The sequence below is a fragment of the Macaca thibetana genome, chromosome 2, assembly GCF_024542745.1.
Source record: "Macaca thibetana thibetana isolate TM-01 chromosome 2, ASM2454274v1, whole genome shotgun sequence".
NCBI classification, from domain to species: Eukaryota; Metazoa; Chordata; class Mammalia; order Primates; family Cercopithecidae; genus Macaca; species Macaca thibetana.
In genome coordinates, this window is record NC_065579.1 from 44,380,243 (window position 1) to 44,403,310 (window position 23,068).

General features: G+C 42.5%; 1 protein-coding gene across 4 annotated transcripts in view; it reads left to right on the plus strand.

Moving 5' to 3' along the window:
* The first annotated feature begins 4,780 nt into the window (after window positions 1-4,780).
* The window catches only part of ATP1B3 (ATPase Na+/K+ transporting subunit beta 3), a 47,820-nt gene continuing 29,532 nt past the window's right edge, over window positions 4,781-23,068 (plus strand). For 3 of the 4 annotated variants that reach the window (XM_050778136.1, XM_050778138.1, XM_050778137.1), the window contains exon 1: window positions 4,796-5,099. Coding sequence is in view for 3 of the 4 variants with exons in the window: in XM_050778138.1 (XP_050634095.1) it covers window positions 4,991-5,099 (109 nt within the window). In the remaining variant the exon portion in view is untranslated. Of the gene's footprint in view, window positions 5,100-23,068 lie in introns of all 4 variants that reach the window. The other variant, XM_050778134.1, reaches the window with a different exon arrangement.

Genomic DNA, 23,068 nt, shown 5'->3' on the forward strand with positions numbered 1-23,068 from the left:
AGTTTTTAAAGAAAAAAGGATGAATCAGGAGAAAAGGACAACTGCAAAAGTTGTTCATCAGGAATTCACTGGTTTACAGAAATGAAGTGGCTTCAAGAGATAATGATTTAGTTCAAGGAGGAGTTTCATTCCATGGATTTAATTTCAATGACTCTCTGGGCCTGATAATTTAAAGGGGCTAGTCTTCCTCAGATAAAAAGCTGCTTTTTGGCCAGGGACAGTGGCTCACACCTGTAATTCCATATTTAGGGAAGTCAACTCAAGAGGATCGCTTGAAGTGAAGCCAGAAGTTCAAGACCAGCCTGGACAATGTAGTGAGATTCCCATCTCTACCAAAACAAAATAAAAATTAGCCAAATGTGGCCAGGCCTGGTGGCTCACGCCTGTAATCCCAGCACTTTAGGAGGCCAAAGTGGGCGAATCATGAGGTCAGGAGGTCGTAGGAGTTCGAGACCAGCCTGGCCAGCAGAGTGAAACCCCGTCTCTACTAAAAATACAAAAATTAGCTGGGCATGGTGGCGCGCACTTGTAGTCCCAGCTACTCAGGAGGCTGCAGCAGGAGAATCAATTGATCAATTGAACCTGGGAGATGGAGGTTGTGGTGAGCCGAGATTGAACCCCTGCTCTCCAGCCTGGACAACAAAGGGAGACTCCATCTCAAAAAAAAAAAAATAATAATAATAATTAGCCAGATATGGTGGCATGCCTGTAGTCCTAGCTACTCAGGAGGCTGAAGCAAGAGAATCATTTGAGTATAGGAAGTGGAGGCTACAGTGAGCTATGATTGCACCACCGCACTCCAGCCTGGGAAACAGGGCAAGACCCTATCTCAAAAAAAAGTTACTTCTTTTTTTTTCCACACACCCAGCTTCAGTAACTCAACATTCTGCTTTTTTTTTTTTTTTGAGATGGAGTCTTGCTCTGTCACCCAGGCTGGAATGCAGTGGCATGATCTAGGCTCACGGCAACCTCCGCCTCCTGGTTCAAGCAATTCTGCCTCAACCTCCCAAGTAGCTGGGATTACAGGCGTCCCCCCACTGTGACTGGCTAATTTTTGTATTTTTAGTAGAGACAGGGTTTCATCATGTTGGCCAGGCTGGTCTTGAACTCCTGACCTCGTGATCCGCCCTCCTCAGCCTCCCAAAGTGCTGGGATTACAGGCATGAGCCACCTCGCCTGGCCTACTGTGGTGGTATTAATAGTATTAGGTGGTGGAGGAGAGGTGGGTATTTGAATCCAGGTGCTGTCATTTGCTAGCTTCTTAACCATGGATGAGTTAATTTCTCTAATTTCAGTAATTGTAATTAGAGAATTAATTACAAAATTAATTACCATTTTGTAAATGCAGTTCCCTCATTTACAAAATTAGGGAAACAGTACCTCCTAATTAGGGTATTTGTAAAGATTGAGAAATAAATCACACTATGCAAGTAGTACGGAGCCCAGGACTTAGTTAATTATTTATAAGAGATCTTTATTATTACTGTGGAATTCCTAAGTATCCTCTACAGGTAGGGCTGTCAGTTTTAGCAAATAAAAAATACAAGATAGGCTGGGCGCAGTGGCTCATGCCTATAATCCCAGGACTTTGGGAGGCTGAGACAGGTGGATCACCTGAGGTCAGGAGTTTGAGACCAGCCCGGACAACATGGTGAAACCCTGTCTCTACTAATAATACAAAAATTAGCCAAGTGTGGTGGCACACACTTGTAATCCCAGCTACTCTGGAAGCTGAGGCAGGAGAATCACTTGAATCCAGGAGGCAGAGGTTGCAGTGAGCTGAGATCGCACCATTGCACTCCAGCCTGGGAGACAAGATTGAAACTCCGTCTCCAAAAAAACAAAAACAAAAACAAGATTTCTAGTTAAATTTGAATTTCAAACAGACAAGAATAATTGTGGCGGAGTAGCTATGTCCCAGATATTGCATGGAATGTATACCAAAAAAATATCCATCATCTATCTGGACTTAAATTTAGGTGGGCACTCTGTATTTTATCTAGCAAAGTAACTTCTCCTTCAAAGGAGAAACTTAGAGTAAAATAAACTGACAGAGAATGTAACTGTAATTAAATTTTATATTTCATCTACTCATACTTGGTAGGCCAGTGGTTCTCAGTACACACAGGATTTTCTCTTCCAGGTAATGCTCAACTTACCGTATATCAGAGAAATAAATAGTTTCCATGTTTTGGAGTAAAATGTAAAAATGTCACCAAACTGAAATCTGTTGGATCTAGTTACTATACTGAACTAGTCATGCGTTTCAAAACTGCTCACTGAATTATATATTTCTATTTAAATCCTTATTTGGAAAACCACAAACACTAAATATGAAAGTCATATTAATGACCATTAAACATATACAAACTACAGGCTGGGCGTGGTGGCTCATGCCTGTAATCCCAGCACTTTGGAAGGCCGAGCTGGGCGGATCACCTGAGGTCAGGAGTTCAAAACCAGCCTGGCCAACATGGTGAAACCCCATCTCTACTAAAAAATACAAAAATTAGCTGGACGTGGTGGCTTGCGTCTGTAATCCCAACTACTTGGGAGGGTGAAGCAGGAGAATTGCTTGAACCCGGGAGGCGGAGGTTGCAGTGAGCCAAGATCCGAGCCACTGCACTCCAACCTGTGACAAGAGCAAGACTCCGTCTCAAAAAATAAATAAATAAACACATACAAACTACAAATCCTTGACAGCAGCCAATCTGTTTGAAACACTATTTCATAATATTCTTCTTTACCACTTTTTCTTTGTGTGCCAGGTAATTAGTTATCAAAGCACGCTTATTATTAGCACACACACATACACGCACACATATAATGTAAATGAAGTGGACAGGTTTTGTTTCATTCTAAATATCTTCCATTTTACCTGAATGTAAAAGCCTGTTATGAACTCTACCAGTATTTTAGGTCTCCTCTAACCTGTAGTTATATTTGTAATGAGTTGAAAATAGTTAACTACTGCCATGTTTTGTTTTTGTTTTTTGTTTTTTTTTTTTTGAGGCGGAGTTTCACTCTATCGCCCATGCTGGAGTACAGTGGCGGAATCTCGGCTCACTGGCTCACTGCAAGCTCCGCCTCCCGGGTTCACGCCTTTCTCCTGCCTCAGCCTCCCGAGCTGCCCGGACTACAGGCGCCAGCCACCACCCCCGGCTAATTTTTTTTGTATTTTTAGTAGAGAGGGGGTTTCGCCGTGTTAGCCAGGATGGTCTCGATCTCCTGACCTCGTGATCCGCCTGCCTCGGCCTCCCAAAGTGCTGGGATTATAGGCGTGAGCCACCGCGCCCGGCACCTACTTCCATTCTTTAGTTCTTTCAATCTTGCCTATGATTTAAAGAAGTGCATTCCAGTCTGCTTGCATGGTGCTTTGCTATTTCTAATACTGATTTCATGCCAAACTCTCCAAAATGCTTCTACAAATCTTTTGGTGTCATTAGCTCAAAAGGTAAATGGATTTTGGTTATTTTCAATGTCATAATTATAAATTTAGCTTCTCAAGCGTGAAAAAAAGCACTTCATAGTAATGTATTTTACCACTTTTCCATTTGTGGGAGATATAATTCATTATTTCTTGCTTTGGTAAGAAAAGTGAGGAAAAAGAAAAATTTATCCATTTGCAGGCTGTTTAAACTTCCAGAGAGATTATAATTCATCATTCCAAACAATAAGCTGGCTGTTACATTTCTCCATAATTTTTATTTGCTAATAAAACGGAGGCAGCGCTTTTTTTCTAAAGATAAAATAAAATAAAAATAAATAAAAACAACAACAGACCCCCCCCCCGCCCCACCCCGTACCTTCTGTGCAAATTCCTATTAAGTCATTCATCCTGTCAGTGAGTCTGAGGGCCCCGTACTCGTCAGCTCCATCTCGCGGAGGAAAACGCTATCGGCACCCTCAGCTCCGCCCAAGGGCCGCGATCTCTACAGGGGAGATGAAAAGCCGGCGACGCTACACAGGCGTGGACCCTCCACGAGTGTCCATTTCCTGTGGGTTAAGAGTAGGAGCGTCTGGGCAAAAGCTGGGAGCTTTCAGTTGCCAGGGCCCTTGGGAAAGCACGTATTTAGATTTCATTGATAAATTCAACTGAATCCGGAGAAAAATTATACTCCATTCACTGGCATATTTAGAACGGAATTCCCATTGACCCGAGGCTCCCGGTTGAATCCTTTAAAGGAGCCAAGCGAGGACGTTCTCGGAACAGCAGTGCACCGTGTACACGGTGGGAGCCCCGCGCGATCGCCCGCAGAGCGTCCTGTAGGAACGTCACAGAGCCCAGAGAGCGTCCTGTAGGAACGTCACAGAGCCCAGAGAGCGTCCTGTAGGAACGTCACAGAGCCCAGAGAACGCCTGGGGACGGTCGGGGAGGCAGTTCGGGGAGGGGACGGTTAAGTTCCCTCGAAGAGGACGCCGCGGACCGACTGGAGTCTTTTTCGTGCTCTCCGCGCCCGCCCGCCGCGGGTAGCATCTTCTCAGCGCCCCGGCGCCCAGGAACGCCCAGGAACCCCAGTCCTCCTCCTAAGCAACCTGCGGCGCGGGGACGCCCGCCTTTTGCTATTGTTCTAAAAGTGCGTGCGACTAAACCTTCAGATTTTTAGACGTACTTCTCGCTTCCTCTGACCCGGGCTGAGGGAGCCCCCGAGGCTACTGCGGGGCGGGGCCGGGGCCGGGGCGGGGTGGGGCGTCCTAGCCGCCTCAGGCAGCGCCCCGGCCGCGGGCGGGAGGCGGCAGCGGCGCGGGCCGAGCGGCGCGAGGATTGGCTGCGGCAGGCGGAGACGTCAGGCTCCCGCGGCCCAAGCGGCCGCCCGGCGCGGCGCGGCGCAGTCGGCTCGAGTACTCCCAGTAACGAGGAGGTGTTCTCGGCCGTCCCACCCTCCCCTGCTGTCTCCGGGTTGCGCCGCCGGAGCCGGGACGCGCCTCCGCTGCCCTCGCCGCCTCCATCCCCGCGGCCGCAGTTCCCCTCGCCGTCCGCGCGCGCACCATGACGAAGAACGAGAAGAAGTCCCTCAACCAGAGCCTGGCGGAGTGGAAGCTCTTCATCTACAACCCGACCACCGGAGAGTTCCTGGGGCGCACCGCCAAGAGCTGGGGTGAGCGGGCGGCAGCTGGGCGTCCGGGGCCGGCCTCGGTCCCGGGGGCGCCAGGCGCGGTCGGGTGGGAACGGAAAGGCGGGAGGCGGCTCCCCACGCCGGGGCCCCAGACCGCTCGACCCTAACCCGGGCGGCGGCGGCGCAGTGCGGCCCCATTCATTGCTCTCCGGGCCGGCCGGACTGGCCGTCGCTCGCTCCCGAAGCAGCGGGGCCCTCGGGCAGCCCGGCCTGGCCGCGCCGGTTCCTCCCTCCCTGCCGGGAGCAGGGCGCACGTGCTGCCCGGGCCTCCCGCCCGGCGCGGCGCCGGAAGCCGGGGACCCCTGCCCAGAGCCGGGCCCCGAGCGTGCGGGAGCCGAGCCCCCGGGCCTCCTTTGTACGGAGCGCTCCGACCCGAGAGGCCCTGGCGGAGGCGCCCGGCCCGCTGAGCGGTTCGGTGAAGCCAGACCCTGCCCCACTCCAGGGGAGAGGAAATTTCCACTCCCGCCGCTATCTTGTGACTCGTCCACGCTGCCACCCCGACCGGTCGGAAGAGTGCGACAGAGTGTTAAGTGTGGGTGTGGGTTCCTTAAACGTGTAGCGGTGAGTTAATCACAGAAGTACATTGTACGAGAAAATGCACTTGAATTTGGACAGTGAAAAGGTCCATAAAAAGGTTGTTTCCTCCCGGATTCCTTTTTAATTACAGAGATTTTCTTCCTTACAAATTTGCTCCTTTGAGGAATGTAAATCCTGTCTGAACAACACAGGTTTTTGTTTTTGGTTTTTTTTCCTGTGTCTTCAAAACAGGAGAGTGATGGTTGTATGTCAGCAGCTTTTTTCTATGCGTGAGCTCTTTGTTTTGAAGTATTTAAACCATCTACCATGTAGAGTTGCTTTAGGGTGCCTTTTTTTTCCTAAAATTGTATCAATATCTGAATGCAGGCTAGAGCTTTTTTTTTTTTTTTTTTTTTTTTTGGTCTTTATACTTAAGTAAACTAATTTTACCTTTTTAAAATCTTTTTGAAACATCTTTTGTTAGTGTGTCTTGAAAGACCATTTCTTTCTGAGTGAGAATAAATCTGGAGAGCTTAGAACTGTTTGGGCACAGCATTTTTAGGATAAGCATGGAGAAATAAGCTGTGACTCAGAAAATAAACTGTTGCTGCGGACTGAAGTGGACTCCTTCAGGGTGAAAAGGCGACTTGAAGTCTTATCACAAACTGAAAGGGGCCTTGGAGGATTTTTAGCCCAACCCCCACGTTAGAGAGATGAGAAAAAGGAGACCTAGAGAGGTTGTGATTTTTGCCTTGTGTAAAATTACATATGCCACAAAGCCAAGAAAAGAACCCAGTTCTCCTTTAATCCTAGTCCAGCGGTTGTATTATTTTACAGATGCCTTGCCTAACTGCATGGTAATCACTCAAGATTTTTATTTAAATTGCTGTCTTCTTTTGGGAACCCACTAGTGTGATGAAGAAATAAATCTTGCATCCAGACTTACATGGGAACAAAAGAACAAAGAACATTTATAAAGCTTCATTGCTTGTTTCTAGAGTGTACTAACTTTTTGCTGAAGAAACTTTTGAGTGGTGGAGAGGGATTAATTTTGATAGGCTACCTTCCTCCCTTTCTCCCTTCCCCAGTGCTTCCTCATTTCCAGAACAAAGTAACTCCACTTTGTGTTAGAATGACATTTCTTACTGCAGACAGTGCTCTTCAACCTTTGTATTATATGACCTAGGGTAGAGATTTTATTTTATTGGGTCAGTGCATTTAAATAGATAACATGTGCACAAATAAGTATAGGGCAATGTGTAAGGACTGTGAAAGTAGTACAAGTGAAGTTGGGATTCATTTTGGAAGGATTAAGCCAATCTCTTCAAAATCGATAAGTATTACTCTTATCAGTAAATTTTTTGTTTATTGTAATAATAGTAAGTCAATGAAGAATGGCATATATAGGTGAAAATTTACCATAATCCTGTCCCAGTATACGGATATCCCTCTAAGGATATGTGAGGGAGCCGTGAGAGGAGGCCGAAATCCATATTCAGGTTGCCAGGCTGTCTACCCTAGATCATGGTTGGGTCTGCCTAGAGAAGGGGCACGTTGTTCTAATTCTTGCAAAGAAAAGACAAGATCAGTTTGGAGAGCTCTGTGCCTCATCTGTCTGCCAGGAGGGGTTCCTTTTCTGATTCTCTCAAAGGGACTGTAGGGGCTTGTTGCCGGATCTCATCATACCTCAGAGATACTGTTAACATTCTGGTATATATCTTATTGAATTGTGTATAATATTTGCTTTTTTTTTTTCTTTTAACAAAAGGATCATAAAGTGTTGTTTCATATTCTGAGTATATTGTGGGCATCTTTCCATGTTACTAAAGATTTATTTTTAGAGACACGTTTCCCTATATTCACCCTTTTCATGTACATTTTTGCAAATTTATTTCCTTGGTATATATTTATACCGATGGGATATCTAGGCCATTCATATGTACTTTTTACGTTTTGAAAGTTTGTTTTCGTATGCCTTCCAGGAAGTTTCTAACAATTTATACTTCCAACGGTATGTAGCGGTGTCTCACACCTTCATCAGCACTGAGGCTATTTTTACCTGTGTTATCTCTTTTAAAACCTTACATTTTTTGGGCCGGGTGCGGTGGCTCACACCTGTAATCCCAGCACTTTGGGAGGCCGAGGTGGGTGGATCACTTGAGGTCAGGAGTTCGAGACCAGCCTGGCCAACATGGTGATACCCTGTCTCTACTAAAAATGAAAAAAGAAAAAAAAAAAAATAATATTAGCCAGCTGTGGTGCCGCCTGCCTGTAACCTCAGCTACTTGGGAGGCTGAGGCAGGAGAATTGCATGAACCCAGGAGGTGGAGGTTGCAGTGAGCTGAGATCTGCAGCACTGCACTCCAGCGTGGGTGACAAAGCAAGACTCAATCTCAAAAAAAAAAAAAATCTTACATTTTTTGGTAACAGCTTTTTTTTTTTTTTAATAAAGAAAAACATCCTTTTGTTATTTTGTAAATTTTTTTTCTAGTTGTCTTTTTGACTTTGTTTTTTGAATCAAATTTTATGTAGGTGGTGGTGGTAAAAGATTATGTGTTTGTTGTAGGGGGTAGAAGAAAAAAAAAATTACATCTTTTTTGACCTTGTAAAGTTCCTAGGACTCCTGGTGTGTCTACCCCCAGGATTTTATCATTCATTTAAGATGTTTCCCGGTTTTGTTTTTAGACATTTAAGTCTTTAGTATGTTTGTCTCATTTTGATCTGAGGTTCCTCTCCAAGTGCATTGGATACGTTAAAAAGCACACATCTTTAAAAGGTAGTTGTGCTATTTACATTTTGGATAAAGTGAAAGTGTTGCATGTTACATTGCATTGCCTTATTTAAAACAGCTACATAAAGATTTTGATGGCCGCTTTATTGTGTATTTGGCGAATATCTTACAGGTGGTTACAGCAGTTTCAAAATGCTTATACATAAGTTACCTCATGTGATTTTCACAGTAACCTACAGCCAACTAGTTGGGTGATCCAAGTGTACTTAGCACTGCTTTTCAAAATGAAAAGTAAGTATACATCAGCAATAAATAGTTGCCATTTATGAATACACAGGACAAAGAAAATTGAGCACCTAGTGGCTGATGTTGCAAAATACTAATTAACTTAAGTTCATTGAATACAATTAGAGTCAAATTAATGAAGCTTATAGATTGTCCAGTGTTATTGAAACTACTAGTAGTGGGCCATGTGTTTGCTATTAACATTTTTTTAAATGATGAAATAGAATAGTAAAAATGTTTATTTTACCTAATAGATTTATTCTAGCTTAAAAAAAAAAAGTGTTAGTTCATGAAACTTTTGTGTATTTTGCATATATAGATACCCCAATGTAAACTGTATTTGTTACTTTGGCTCATAGTCCAGAAACTCTTGAAAGCCACTAATCTAGCCCAGTGCCTTCATTTCGTAGGTGGCAAAATTAAACCTGTGGGTCATGTGATTTGCCAAAATTCACTCAGGGAGTTAGGGATGAAATCCTTGGGGCTTCAGACTCCAGGGCCAGAGATTTTTTAAAAAAACAAAATAAGGCTGGATGTGGTGGCTCATGCCTGTAATACCAGCACTTAGGAAGCCGAGGCAGGCAGATCACCTGAGGTCAGAGTTTGAGACCAGCCTGGCCAACATGGCGAAATCCGTCTCTACTAAAAATACAAAAATTAGCCCGGCATGGTGGTGGGCGCCTGTAATCCCAACTACTCTGAAGGCTGAGGCAGGAGAATTGCTTGAACCCAGGAGGCAGAGGTTGCAGTGAGCCGAGATCGCGCCACTGCACTGCAGCCTGAGCTACAAGAGCGAGACTCCGTCTCCAAAAAAAAAAAAAAGAAAAACCAACTATGCCATGATGTGTTGTCATTTCATAACATCTACTTGTGAGCTTCTTCGAGGTTCATTATCTTTATTAAGGTGGTCTGTCAGTAAATGCTTTGTATTAACATTAACTTAAAACTCAAGTCACTGACTTCCAATCCTGGTCAGAATTCTGGACCAAAACTGTTAGCACCTATGTTTTGTTTGTGTGCCTTTTCTTTTACTGTAGGTCCATGAAGAGCCATTTTCTCAGTCACTTCTGGGTCATGGCTCAGTAATTGTTCTGCTTTGGAGATCAGACTTCATCCCATCTGGGGCGTCTGACAGTAGGGGAGAAGGCAGATGTTTGTTTTTCATTGTCACATAATTGTTGTAAGATGGTGTTCTTTGTCCTGTGGAGCGTGCCATTAACCCATTTATGTTGGAGGTTGCAATTTTTTGAATTTTTGCAATCAGACCTTGGCAATGATGTTGAGCAGTAGGATATAACTCCCACATGCTTAACGTTCCAATAATGGAACACAGGCATAAATAGAAGCTTTACAAACTTTACAAAAATGTGCATCACTGGGAAAGTAACAGGACTTACCTTACCCTGTGTGCCAGCTATAAATGCAGGCCAGGGCCGGGCGCGGTGGCTCACGCCTGTAATCCCAACACTTTGGGAGGCCGAGGCGGGTGGATCACAAGGTCAGGAGATCGAGACCACGGTGAAACCCTGTCTCTAAAAATACAAAAAATTAGCCGGGTGCGGTAGCGGGCGCCTGTAGTCCCAGCTACTCAGGAGGCTGAGGCAGGAGAATGGCGTGAACCCGGGAGGCGGAGCTTGCAGTGAGCCGAGATTGCACCACTGCACTCCAGCCTGGGCGACAGAGCGAGACTCCCTCTCAAATAAATAAATAAATAAATGCAGGCCAATGGTACATGTGATGGCAGCAGAAGAGCAGGGCAGGTACTGAGCCATCATCTAGCAGGAGAAAGTACCTCCTGAATTGTCCAGGAAGTAGTCCTGTGGTGGGAGGGAGAGAAAGGGTAAGTTTATGTGTTGTGTTATAATACCATTGTAATTATGGTAGTACGAGTGCTTTAAGATTATTAAAGAGGGCCGGGTGCGGTGGCTCAAGCCTGTAATCCCAGCACTTTGGGAGGCCGAGACGGGCGGATCACGAGGTCAGGAGATCGAGACCATCCTGGCGAACACGGTGAAACCCCGTCTCTACTAAAAAAATACAAAAAACTAGCCGGGCGAGGCGGCGGGCGCCTGTAGTCCCAGCTACTCGGGAGGCTGAGGCAGGAGAATGGTGTAAACCCGGGGGGCGGAGCTTGCAGTGAGCTGAGATCCGGCCACTGCACTCCAGGCCGGGTGACAGAGCCAGACTCCGTCTCAAAAAAAAAAAAAAAAAAAAAAAAAAAAAAAAAAAAAAGATTATTAAAGAGCCTCTCCCCACCCCTGATGTAATTTGATTTCTTTGAAATTGACTTTTGGATTTATATCTATACAATTAAACTAGTTTTATTAAAAGAAGTCTTAAAAGCCCTCCTATCTGTAGTAACAACTTTAACATGATTTTATCATCATTTAATTAAGGACCAGTCATTTAACACTGATTGTGAAATAGGAGGAAACACCCATTTAATCTTGAAAGATAAATTTATTATTTTCTAGTTTTGCATTCATTCTGTTGGTTTTGAAGAAAAGTCACCTGTAATCTTTAACCACTTAATATAACTACTGTTAACATTTTATGTCTTTTTCCTATGTATAAATAAGTTTTTAAAACATACCTGAATAAAGTTTTAAAATGCATAATTACATACCTGATCTTATCATTTAACATTTAAGGAGAATGGTCTTTATTCCTCTGCCTTTTTCCTAAATGTTGATGTGCTGGAGGTGTCCTTAGCTCTGTCACCTTTGTGGTGACCATATACACTTCCTGTTGAATTTATCTAAATTTCTCTGGTCTGGTGGCTTAGTTACTATCTCTGTTGGGACTCCCAAAGCTGCATATCTAATCATGATTTTTTTTTTTTTTTTGAGACGGAGTTTCGCTCTTGTTGCCCAGGCTGGAGTGCAATGGTGCGATCTCAGCTCACCGCAACCTCTGCCTCCCGGATTCAAGCGATTCTCCTGTCTCAGCCTCCCAAATAGCTGGGATTACAGGCATGTGCCACCACGCCCAGCTAATTTTTGTGTTTTTAGTAGAAATGGGGTTTCTCCATGTTGGTCAGGCTGGTCTCAAACTCCCGACCTCAGGTGATCCGCAGGCCTTGGCCTCCCAACGTGCTGGGATTACAGGCGTGAGCCACCGCGCCCGGCCTCATATGACTTTTTAATGTTATAACCACTTGCCTATCAGAAATCTCCAGTTGGATGTTTCATAGTTATGTCTTCATGTAAATCTGTGGTGTTCTCAAGGGCTCCTTAGCGTGACATACAAACTCTTTAAAATCTCAGTGGCTTACTTCTCTCCTGTCATCTTTCTCTACCGTTCCGCATCGTTATTTCCTACCCCTTCTGGGCCGTTTCCTAGCTTCGGGGCCTCTCATCCCCTTATTCCACGTTGGTCTGGCTACTCAGATGTCAGCTTTGATCGTCTGATCTCCTGAAAACGTCTTCGAACTCCTCTTTGCAGTAAGGCAGGGTGCAGTGGCTCTTGCCTGTAATCCCAGCACTTTAGGAAGCTGAGGTGGGCGGATCACTTGTGGCCAGGAGTTAGAAATTGGCCTGGGCAACATGGTGAGACCCTGCCACTACTAAAAATACAAAGAATTAGCCAGGTGTGGTCACGTAGTGAATGTTTGCAATCAGACTTTGATGATGACCTGTAGTCGAGCTACACGGGAGGCTGAGGTGGGAGGATCACCTGAGTCCAGGAGGTCGAGGCTACAGTGAGCTGTAGTTGTGCCACTGCATTGCAGCCTGGGTGACAGAGTTAGCCTATCTAAAAGAAAGGTTAAGATTCAATAAAATAAAATAAATAAAAGCTTTTTCTATCATAGCATTTGTAACTTTATATGTTGTTGTCGTTGCCTGTTTACTAGACTATAATCTTATTCGTGTCTTATTCCTCTTGGATTCTCTAACCCCTGGCCTGTTCTAGCACTTACTAGGAATGTAATACAAACTGGTTGAATGAATGAGCAGTAGTGTGAATGTTTCCATGAAGTTAGTCTTCTGCAGTATTGTTTTTAACATCTTCACAGCGTCTGGCGTACCATAGTATAATCGTCCCCTTAATTTTGGGGCATTTTCCTTTTTCTTTTGCTAGAGTACTGATGGGTTTTCATGGAAGTTCAGTGTTCAAAAGAAGCTTACTGATTTTTCCACTTAACTTTCTTATTGGAGACTCACCTGAGTTTGTGACATGCCTGGATTGTGCACCTGATAATAGTGACAGAACCAGGGCAAAATTTTATTTAGGTTTGCTTCCTGCTTTATTGCTCTTTTCAGCTTCTTATACTGCTTTTATGAGACCCTCATAAAGTCTTTTTGTCTTTTAACTTACCTGCTCTCAAATTTAATGGGAGTTTATTCAGTAGTGCCCTTCTTCCCTGATGGGGTGCTATTACTGATAATATTTCTGAAAATTTTTTTTAATGCAATAACCTCCCACATACCTGTTTAAACTTTGTTACTGACTCATTTGTGGAACTTGCTCTTATTTGTGACTTCTCAGGATTTTGCTGGGGCGGTGGGTAAGATACGACTTCGGAAGTGACCTTCCTGCAAGGCATGGGGTACTTTTGGTTTTAGCATGTTAGCAGTATCTGGCTCATAAAAAAGTGGCCCTTTACATACTCCTGCTCCCACTCCCTAGCTTTCTAACCATTCCTTTCCTGATTCCTCCCTGTTTGCTCTTCCTGTCTTCTAAATGTTTGTGATGGTTAATATTATTGAGTGTCAACTTGATTGGGTTGAAGGAAAGAGTATTGATCCTGCGTGTGTCTGTGAGGGTGTTGCCAAAGGAGATTAACATTTGAGTCAGTGGGCTGGGAAAGGCAGACCCACCCTTAATTGGGTGGGCACCATCTAATCAGCTGCTAGCGAATATAAAGCTGGCAGAAAAACTGGCCTAGCCTCCTAGCCTTCATCTTTCTTCCGTGCTGGATGTTTCCTGCCCTCAAACATCAGACTCCACGTTCTTTGGTTTTGAGACTCAGACTGGCTCTCCTTGCTCCTCAAGGAGATATATACATATCTCCTATTTAGTTCTGTCCCTCTAGGCCCTGACTAATACAATGTATGTATCTCAGGTGCTGTCTTTGGCCTTGTTTTCTCTTCTTCTTTCCTGGCAATGTCATATAACAACTGCAAAGATCATACACAGATTTTACTTCTTGGTCGACATCTCTCTCAGGTTCCAGGCCCCTGTTTATTCTCAGTTGCTTTCTGCATATCCCACAAATCTGAGTGTGAGGCTTAGATGTCTTAACTAACTCTTATACCAGATAACATCATCTGGTACATAGCTCATTTCCCTTCCTTCACTGAAGTTCTGTATTGCTCCTATTTTGGCAGTTTTAAAAAACAGCTTCACTATCCTGTCATCTAGGCTCCAGACTTAGCCAAATTGTGCCGGTCCTATTCAGTAACATTGCTTGAATCTTGAATCTTTGTGGCCTATACCCCCATTACTAGCACTACACTTATTTTAGGAATTAATTTTCTTTGACTTAGTCACCATTTTCTCTTTACCCCCATCAAAACACACATTCAGAGGACACCTGAGATGCTCATTTTTCCTAGCTTCATAATTCTAGCCACCTGTTCCAAATTTCATTAACACGCCCACCAACCTTGTCCTCATTTTATCAGGATCCCGTAGTGCCTTTTCTTTTCTTTTCTTTTTTTTTTTTTTTTTCAGATGGAGTTTCGCTCTTGTTGCCCAGGCTGGAGTGCAATGGCACAATCTTGGCTCACTGCAATCTCCGCCTCCCGGGTTTAAGTGATTCTCCTGTCTGTCTCCCAAGTTGCTGGGATTACAGGCACATGTCACCACGCCTGGCTAATTTTTGTGTTTTAAGTAGAGACGGGATTTCATCGTATTGGTCAGGCTGGTCTCGAACTCCTGACCTCAGGTGATCCGCCTGCCTCAGCCTCCCAAAGCGCTGGGATTACAGGCATGAGCTACCATGCCCGGCCAGGGCGTGCCTTTTCTTATAAACTCTCTAATTAAAAAACTTGAAGCACCAGATGAAGATCTTTGTAATTTTTTCACAGTTGTTCCAGCTTCTAATAGATGATTGGCTTTTCAGCTTTTATCTGCTGCTTTAAACACACACACACACACCCCCACACCCCTGTAGTGTTGGTGACCCTGGGGAAAGTGGGTCTTAACTGTTGGTGCATCTCCAGTAAGATCCAAAGAATCAGTGAGAACATTGTGACTTAAGCAGTGTAGCCCACTGCTGTCAGGTTATTTCTAAAGCTGCAGCTTTGATCATATTACCCTCTGTACCCCAAAACTGTGTTTGGGTCCCTGCTGCTTCCAGAAAGTTTAGGTAAGTTCCGGACAGCCTGGCATTCCAGGTTTATTGTATGTGGGCGTGGAGCTGTTTCCAACCTTAAATAACCCATCATTTCCCACCTCGCCTACACCCTATTATGCACCCTATGTTGTAGCCACATAGATGTATCTGAGACCCTTAGTATGGCACCCCTGTCTGTTCCTTCCCACATCTCTTCATTCTGTGCACATGAATTCTTTCTTATTTCACAGACCTAGCTTCAGTGCTGGCTCTGCCATAAGCCTTCCCTGATATGCTCAGGTGGAAATAATACCACTTATTTCCTATAATGTCGAAAATGTTGTATCTGTACATAAAGGCATAGTTCTATCACCCAGCTTACAGTGGCTCTGCTCTGCCACATTTCTAATTAATTTTTGAAGTTTCCAGAGAGGGCATCATAATACAAAGTGAACTGGTAGGCTTATATATTTTTACTTGATGCATCTTAGAAGTACACCAATATACTGAGAATATGACCAGATAGGACTCATGGACCTAAATTCTAGTTCCACATCTCTGTTAAAGCTTAGATAACTCAAGATCTCTTAGCCTTGTTTCCTTTATAAAAGAAAAAAGTTCAGACAGGCATGGTGACTCATGCCTTTTAGCCCAGCACTTTGGGAGGCCAAGATGGGAGGACCACTTCAGTCCTGGAATTCAATACCAGCCTGGATGACATAGGGAGGCCCCATCTCTACAAAAAATAATTTAAAAAATTAGCTGACTGTGGTAGCGCACATCTTTGGTTCCAGATGTGTGCTACCACAGCCAGCTAATTTTTTTAACCGGGAGGTTGAGACTGGACAATTACTTGAGCCTGGGAGGTTGAGACTGCAGTGAGCCATGATTGTGCCACTGCACTCCAGCCTGGATGACTGAGTGAGACCATATCCCCCCAAAAAAGAAAAAACAGTTGTATGAGATAGTTTCAAATGTAACTTTGAAATTACAAACAAAGCCTACTTATATAAATGCTTTAGAATGGGAGGCAGCAAGCTTCAAAGGACCGTGTTATTGTAGGCTTTGCTGACCACACGGTGTTTGTTGCAACTACCCAACTCCACTACTGTCACTTGAAATTGACCATAGAACTAACGGGCATGGCTAGCATTTTGTTTACAAAAATAGCAGCAGCCGTGGTTTGCTTTAGAAGTTAGAGTTGGTGAGTGGTCATTTTAGTCTGACTGAAGAAATCTGAACTGGTCTTAAATGGGATGTGGACTCTTGGCTTTGTTCTTTTCATATAACAAAAGTAACACCATTGTTTTTACAGTACAGATGTGAATATCAGTAAGTCCACCATCATCCTCAGCTTCTTCCCTGGGTAGCCCCTGTTAAGTGTATAAATCGTTTTTGAAAGGTAATATGTGGCATGTCCATAAAGGTCTGGCAGTGTCTTAAAAAGGTAAATATATGCCCACCCCCTGAGCCAGGAGTTCTGCTCTTAGGTGTGTTTTATCCAAGAGAAATGAAAACATACATTCACAAAATACTCTTGTACAAAAATATTCATAGTAGCTCTATTCATAATAGTTCCAGACTTGGAACAATTCAGGTTTTTATCAGCTAGGCGATAGATAAACTTGCATGTCTACACAATGGTATACTGCTCAATGGTAAAAAGAAATGAACTACTGATGTACAAAATGTGATGAATCTCACAGGTTGACTGGGAACGAAAGCCTTACCAAAGAGAGGACATACTATATGGTTTTATTTATGTGAAATTCTAAAATAAGCAATTCTTACCTATGCTGGAAAAAAAAACCCAGAACGGTGGTTGCCTTTAGGGCAGTGGACAGGGAGAATGACTAGGAAGGGACGGGAGGGAACTTTCAGGGTGATGATAAGTGTTCTGTATCTTGAATAGGGCTTTGGATCGTAAGTGAATGCATTTGCCAAAACTCATTAAGTGGTATATTGGAGATTTGTGTATTTCACTGAATATGCATTTTTTCTCAATTTTAGTTAGTACGCATGCTGAAGTGTTCTCTGATGTTTGCAACTTGAAGTGAATCTTAAAAATGAGATAAATAGGTGGGAATTGAACAATGAGATCACTTGGACACAGGAAGGGGATCATCACACACCAGGTCCTATTGTGGGGAGGGGGTAGTGGGGAGGGATAGCATTAGGAGACATACCTAATGTAAATGACGAGTTAATGGGTGCAGCACACCAACATGGCACATGTATACATATGTAACAAACCTGCACATTGTGCACATGTACCCTAGAACTTAAAGTATAATAAAAAAAGAAATGAGATAGATACAGCAAAATGTTAAATGTAGAATCTTGATGGTTTATGGGTGTTCACTTTTAGGTTTCACTCAACTTTTCTGTGCATGGGTAAACATTCCTAATTGAGTGCTGGAGAATATGAATACACTTCGTGTGTTTCTCTCTACCTCCTTCACCAGTCTCAGAGTGTTTCCTACAGATGACTGTCAGGTTTCCTGTCAGTCCTTTTTTCAGCACCAGTTTTATATATGTATATAAACATGTTTCTGTATATATGTGGAGTATGTAGAAATAAGTAGGTTCTTTTCTACCTTTACATGAGTAATAGGACACTCATATGTTCTGGAACTTGATTTTTTTTTCACTTAATATGTTTTGGCTGTATATATAGGTTTGTGTCATTCCTTTTCATAGCATAATGTATTAGTCCATTTTCACATTCCAACAAAGAACTACCTGAGACTGGGTAATTTATAAGGAAAAGAGGTTTAATTAACTCACATGATATGGCTTGACTGTCCCCACCCAAATCTCATCTTGAATTGTAGCTCCCATAATCCACACATGCCATGGGAGGAACTCAGTGGGCGGTAATTGAATCATGGGGGCAGGTCTTTCCTGTGCTGTTCTTGAGATAGTAAGTCTCATGAGATCTGGTGGGTTTTATAAATGGGAGTTCCCCTGCACATGCTCTCTTGCCTGCCGCTATGTAAGATGTGACTTTGCTTCTCATTCACTTTCCCCCATGATTGTAAGGCCTCTCCAGTCATGTGGAACTGTGAGTCAATTAAACCTCTTTCCTTTATAAGTTATCCAGTCTCTGATATATCTTTATTAGCAGCATGAGAAGAGACGAGTAAATACACTCACAGTTCCACATGGCTGGGGAGGCGTCAGGAAACTTACAGTCATGGCAGAAGGTGAAGGGGAAGCAAGGCACTTCTTATTCTTACATGGTGGCAGGAGAGAGGGAGAGAGCCAAAGGGGAAGTGCCACACACTTTCAAACAACCAAACTCATGAGAATTCATCACGAGAACTGCAGGGTAGAAGTCGGCTTCCCATGATTCAGTCACCTCCCACCAGGCCCCAACATGTGGGGATTACAATTTGAGATGAGATTTGGGTGGGGCACAGAGACAAATCATCACATAATATTCCATAGTGTGGAGATTATGCTATAGAATATATATATTTCTTTCTGATGAATGTTTACATTGTTTTCAATTTTTATCTTAAAAATTGCTGCAGTGTGACTTTCTATCTAGAATAAACTGAGAAATGGAATTGCCAGTTTATAATATATATTTATTTTTATTAATATACTGTTCTGAGTGGGCGCAATAGCTCATGCCCGTGATCCTAGCACTTTGGGAGGCCGAGGCAGGCGGATCACCTGAGGTCAGGAATTCAAGACCGCCTGGCCAACATGATGAAACCCCATCTCTACTAAAAATAAAAAATTAACTGGGCATGGTGGCGGGTGCCTGTAATCCCGGCTACTTGGGAGGCTGAGGCAAGAGAATCGCTGGAACCCAGGAGGCAGAGGTTGCAGTGAGCCAAGACTGCACCACTGCACTCCAGCTTGGGCAACAAGAGTGAGACTCCATCTCAAAAAAATACATATGTACACACACACACACGTATATATACATATATGTGTGTGCATATACGTATATGTATATATTGTTCTCCAACAAAGCTGTACCAGTTTGTACTGCCACCAGCAGTGGATAGAAGTACCTTTTCTTCTCAAGCACTGGATATTATAACAATACTGTACAATCATACAAAAATATTGTACAGTTTTGTCCGTTTTGATAGGATGCTGGTATCTGGTTGGTTTAATTTCTAATTTCTTCAATATTTTTATATTTGCACAATTTTAATTTTTAAAAAATGCCTGTAATCTAAATTTTTTCTTTTGTGAGTTTTTTTGTTTGTTTTTTTGTTTTAAGACAGGGTGTGGCCTGGTGACCCTAGCTGGAGTGCAGTGGCGTGACCTTGGCTCACTCTCCCTCCTGGGCTCAAGCGATCCTCCCGCCTCAGCCTCCTGAGTAGCTGGGACTACCTGTGTATGCCACCATGCCTGGCTAATTTTTGGATTTTTTTTGTTTTTTGTGGGTTTTTGTTTTGTTTTGTTTTGTTTGAGATGGAGTCTTGCTGTATCACCCAGGCAGGACTGCAGTGGCATGATTTTGGCTCACTGCAACCTCCGCCTCCTGGGTTCAAGCGATTCTCCTGCCTCAGCCTCCCAAGTAACTGGGATTACAGGTGCCTGCCACTACACCTGGCTAATTTTTATATTTTTAGTAGAGATGGGGTTTCACCATGTTGGCCAGGCTGGTCTCAAACTCTTGACCTCAAGTGATCTGCCCACCTCAGCCTTCCAAAGTGCTGGGATTATAGGCGTGAGCCACCACACCCACCTAATTTTTGTACTTTTAGTAGATACTGCGTTTCGCCATGTTGCCCAGTCTGGTCTCAAACTCCTGAGCTGAAGCGATCTGCCTGCCTCAGCCTCCCAAAGTGCTGGGATCACAGGGGTGGGTCACGGCCCTCTAGCCTGTGTTATGTTCTTACTGGTTAAAGGAAATTTTGATACACTTTGAATAATAAAGCCTTTATTATACTTGTAAATATTCTTTATGGACTCTTTTTGCTCTGTTGTCTCTTAACTCTTATTTTGGTTTATTTTTTAAATTGTAATGGTTTTAAATGAACATTATCACAGATATAACAGTCTTCTGTGGGCTTTTCTTAATCACTTATGCCTATATATTATATAATCCATCATTTCCCCACTGATTTGAGTTGGCAACTCTGTTAAATGAAAAATTCTGTTTTATATGGATTCTCTTTAGGATATTGTTTTGTTTATCTGTATCTTGATTTCTGTGTATCATCACACTATATAGTATTTAGACTCTATATTCGTGATTGTAAAGTAAAATACATGTGTAAATTTTGTGTCAATACTATCTGTTCAGTTTTAGTATCCAACTAGTGTGAGCCTTATAAAAACCATTAAGGTAACTTACAGAGCGTACAAAAAGAATAGTTTATGTATGGAAAATAGTCTATTCTTTCCATTTTGAGAGAACCAACTAAAGTCATTTGGACTTGGTGTCTCTTACTGGGGTAAAGCTCTTTTTTGTAAAAATTTATGGTTTGAACCTTTTAATTTTCCGAAAATATTTTGTATTTCATCTGTTTTCACATTTACTAATTGAAAACACTTTTGATCAAATTGATTTATTATTTAAATTTATTGAATGGTTTTGGTGTGGTTTTTCATTGTATTTTGTGTCCATTAACTTGTGTTTTTATCTTAAATCTCTCCTACTTTCTTTGGATTTATTTTAGTCTTGAGCTAAAAATCTGGCTTTTTTGTTAGTCGTGTATTTTAATGATGTTTTAATGAATGCGTCTAAGGCTATGGGTTTTACTTTGAGTTCTGCTCTGATTACATTATTGTTTTGAATTTTTGGATATTTGTTTTTATTGTCTTTTTAATTCAAGGATTAAGACACAATTTTCTAAATTTGTATTGTTAATTTCTAATGTATTTTGAGATGTTAGAGAATGTGGCCTCTTTTTTTTTTTTTTTTTTTTTAAGTGTTTTTTAGTTTTGAATTGTGTTTTGTTTTTGTAATGTAAGTCATGGTCAGTTTGGGGGCAGTGTTCCAAGTTTGTAGAGAGTACATTTCTTGGTGACTACAAAATTCTATATATACTAGGTATCTGTTGTGTTTTAAAAATACATATTGCCCTTTTTGTTATTCTTTACTCAGTCTGTGGGTTTCTGGAGAGGTATGTTGACATCTCTGGTCATGATTGTGGTGAATTTTGTAACTCTGCTTTTGCTTTAATCATTTGAAGCCACTTAGCATCACAGAGGTTCATGGCTGTTACCCTGTGTCTTCTTGATGTGTTTTTATTTACTTTTATTAAACACACAGTATCTTCACCCTTGCAAATGCTTTTTTACTTGAATTCTAGTTTGCATACAGTAATAATGCCATATCTGCATTTCCTTTTGTTAGCCAAGACCTATTTTATTTTCTTGTTTATTTCAACCATTGGTGTTTTAATTTTAGGTTGTTTTCTATAACAGCATTAAGTGGATTTTTTAACTGACTGTGATAATGTCCTTTATTGTTTCAGGACTTTTAAATCATTCCTGCCATATTATTGATATTTTAATTACAAATTGTTCTTGAATGTAGGCCAGGCGCAATGACGCACACCTGTAATGCCAGCTACTCGGGAGGCTGAGGCACAAGTATCGCTTGAACTGGGAGGCAGAGGTTGCAGCAAGTGGAGATTGAGCCACTGCACTGCAGCCTAGGTGACGATGAGGCTGTCTCAAAAAAAAGTTATCGAATATAAACAAATTTAAAACTTTAGCCTTATGTAAAGTACAAATACAGTGACAAAAATCATTGGCTGCCTGGTGAAGGGTGAAAAGGAGCATTTTGGATGTGATGGTAATGTTCTATATCTTCAATGGAGTGGTAGCTGCACAGATTTTACAACAGTCAAAACTCAGTGGAATTGTATACCTGAAATAGAGGAAACTTACTATATGCAAATTATTCCTCAGAATTTATAAGAAAAAGCAATCAAAACATCTTATTTAGATGTTACCAGTAAATCTTAGCAGATCCCTGCTCACCATTGCTTTACGTAGTTTTCCTCTTTGCCTTATTATTATTATTATTATATTTTCACCCAGGCTGGAGTACAGTGGTGCCGTTGGTTCATTGCAGCCTCCACAAGCTTCCACCTCTCGGGTTAAAGCGATTCTCCTGCCTCAGCCTCCCAAGTAGCTGGGATTACAGGCGTGCACCACCACACCCGACTAATTTTTGGGTTTTTAGTAGAGATGGGGTTTCACCATGTTGGCCAAGCTGGTCTCGAGCTCCTGTTCTCAAGCTATCTGCCCCCTTCAGCCTCCCAAAGTGCTGAGGTTACAGGCTGAGCCACTACACCCAGCTCTCTTTATTCTTGACGTTCTAAAATTTTACCTTTTAGTGTCGAGGTATAGGATGTTTTCCAGTATTTTTTTAACATTTCCAATCTAGACACAAGCTTGTTATTTCTTTGAGAGTTCTTGCCCCACCCTCTTTTCCTGTGGAGTTCCTATTAGATTTGTTTGTATTTCTGGTTCTCTCCCCAGTGTCTCAACAATTTTTCATATACTCCCTCTCTGTTAGCCCAGTGTTATAGAATACCTGACTTGATCTTTAGCTCACTGAATTTTTCTTCAACTTGACCAGTTCTCCTGAGGTTAAATTTTTGTCTTTAACAGCTTTATTGAGGTGTAATTAACATACAATAAACTGCACGTATTTGAAGTGTACATAGTTTTGGCATGCACTCATGTGTATGTGTGTGCATATGCTATATGCATTAAACTACCACTGTAATCAAGATAATGAACATTTATCACCCCAAATATTTCCTCTTGGCCCTTTGTAACCCATCTCTGTTCTTAACTCTCCAGGCTCCAAGCAAAAGTAAATCTGCTTTTTGACACTCTGTGTTAAATACAGTCATGCCTTCTGAGAAATATGCTTAGCTGTTTTCATTGATTTCATTGTATTATAAAGTGGACTTGCACAAATCTAGATGGCATAGCACACTACACGTATAGGCCATATGGTATAGACTGTTGCCCCTAGCTACAAACTTGTACAACATTTTACTGGATGAATACTGTCGGCAGTTGTAACACCATGGTAAGTATTTGTCTATAAACATATCTCAGCATAGAAAAGGTACAGTAAAAATGCCATGTAAACATAAAAAATAGTATGCCTATATAGGGCACTGACCTTGAATGGAGCTT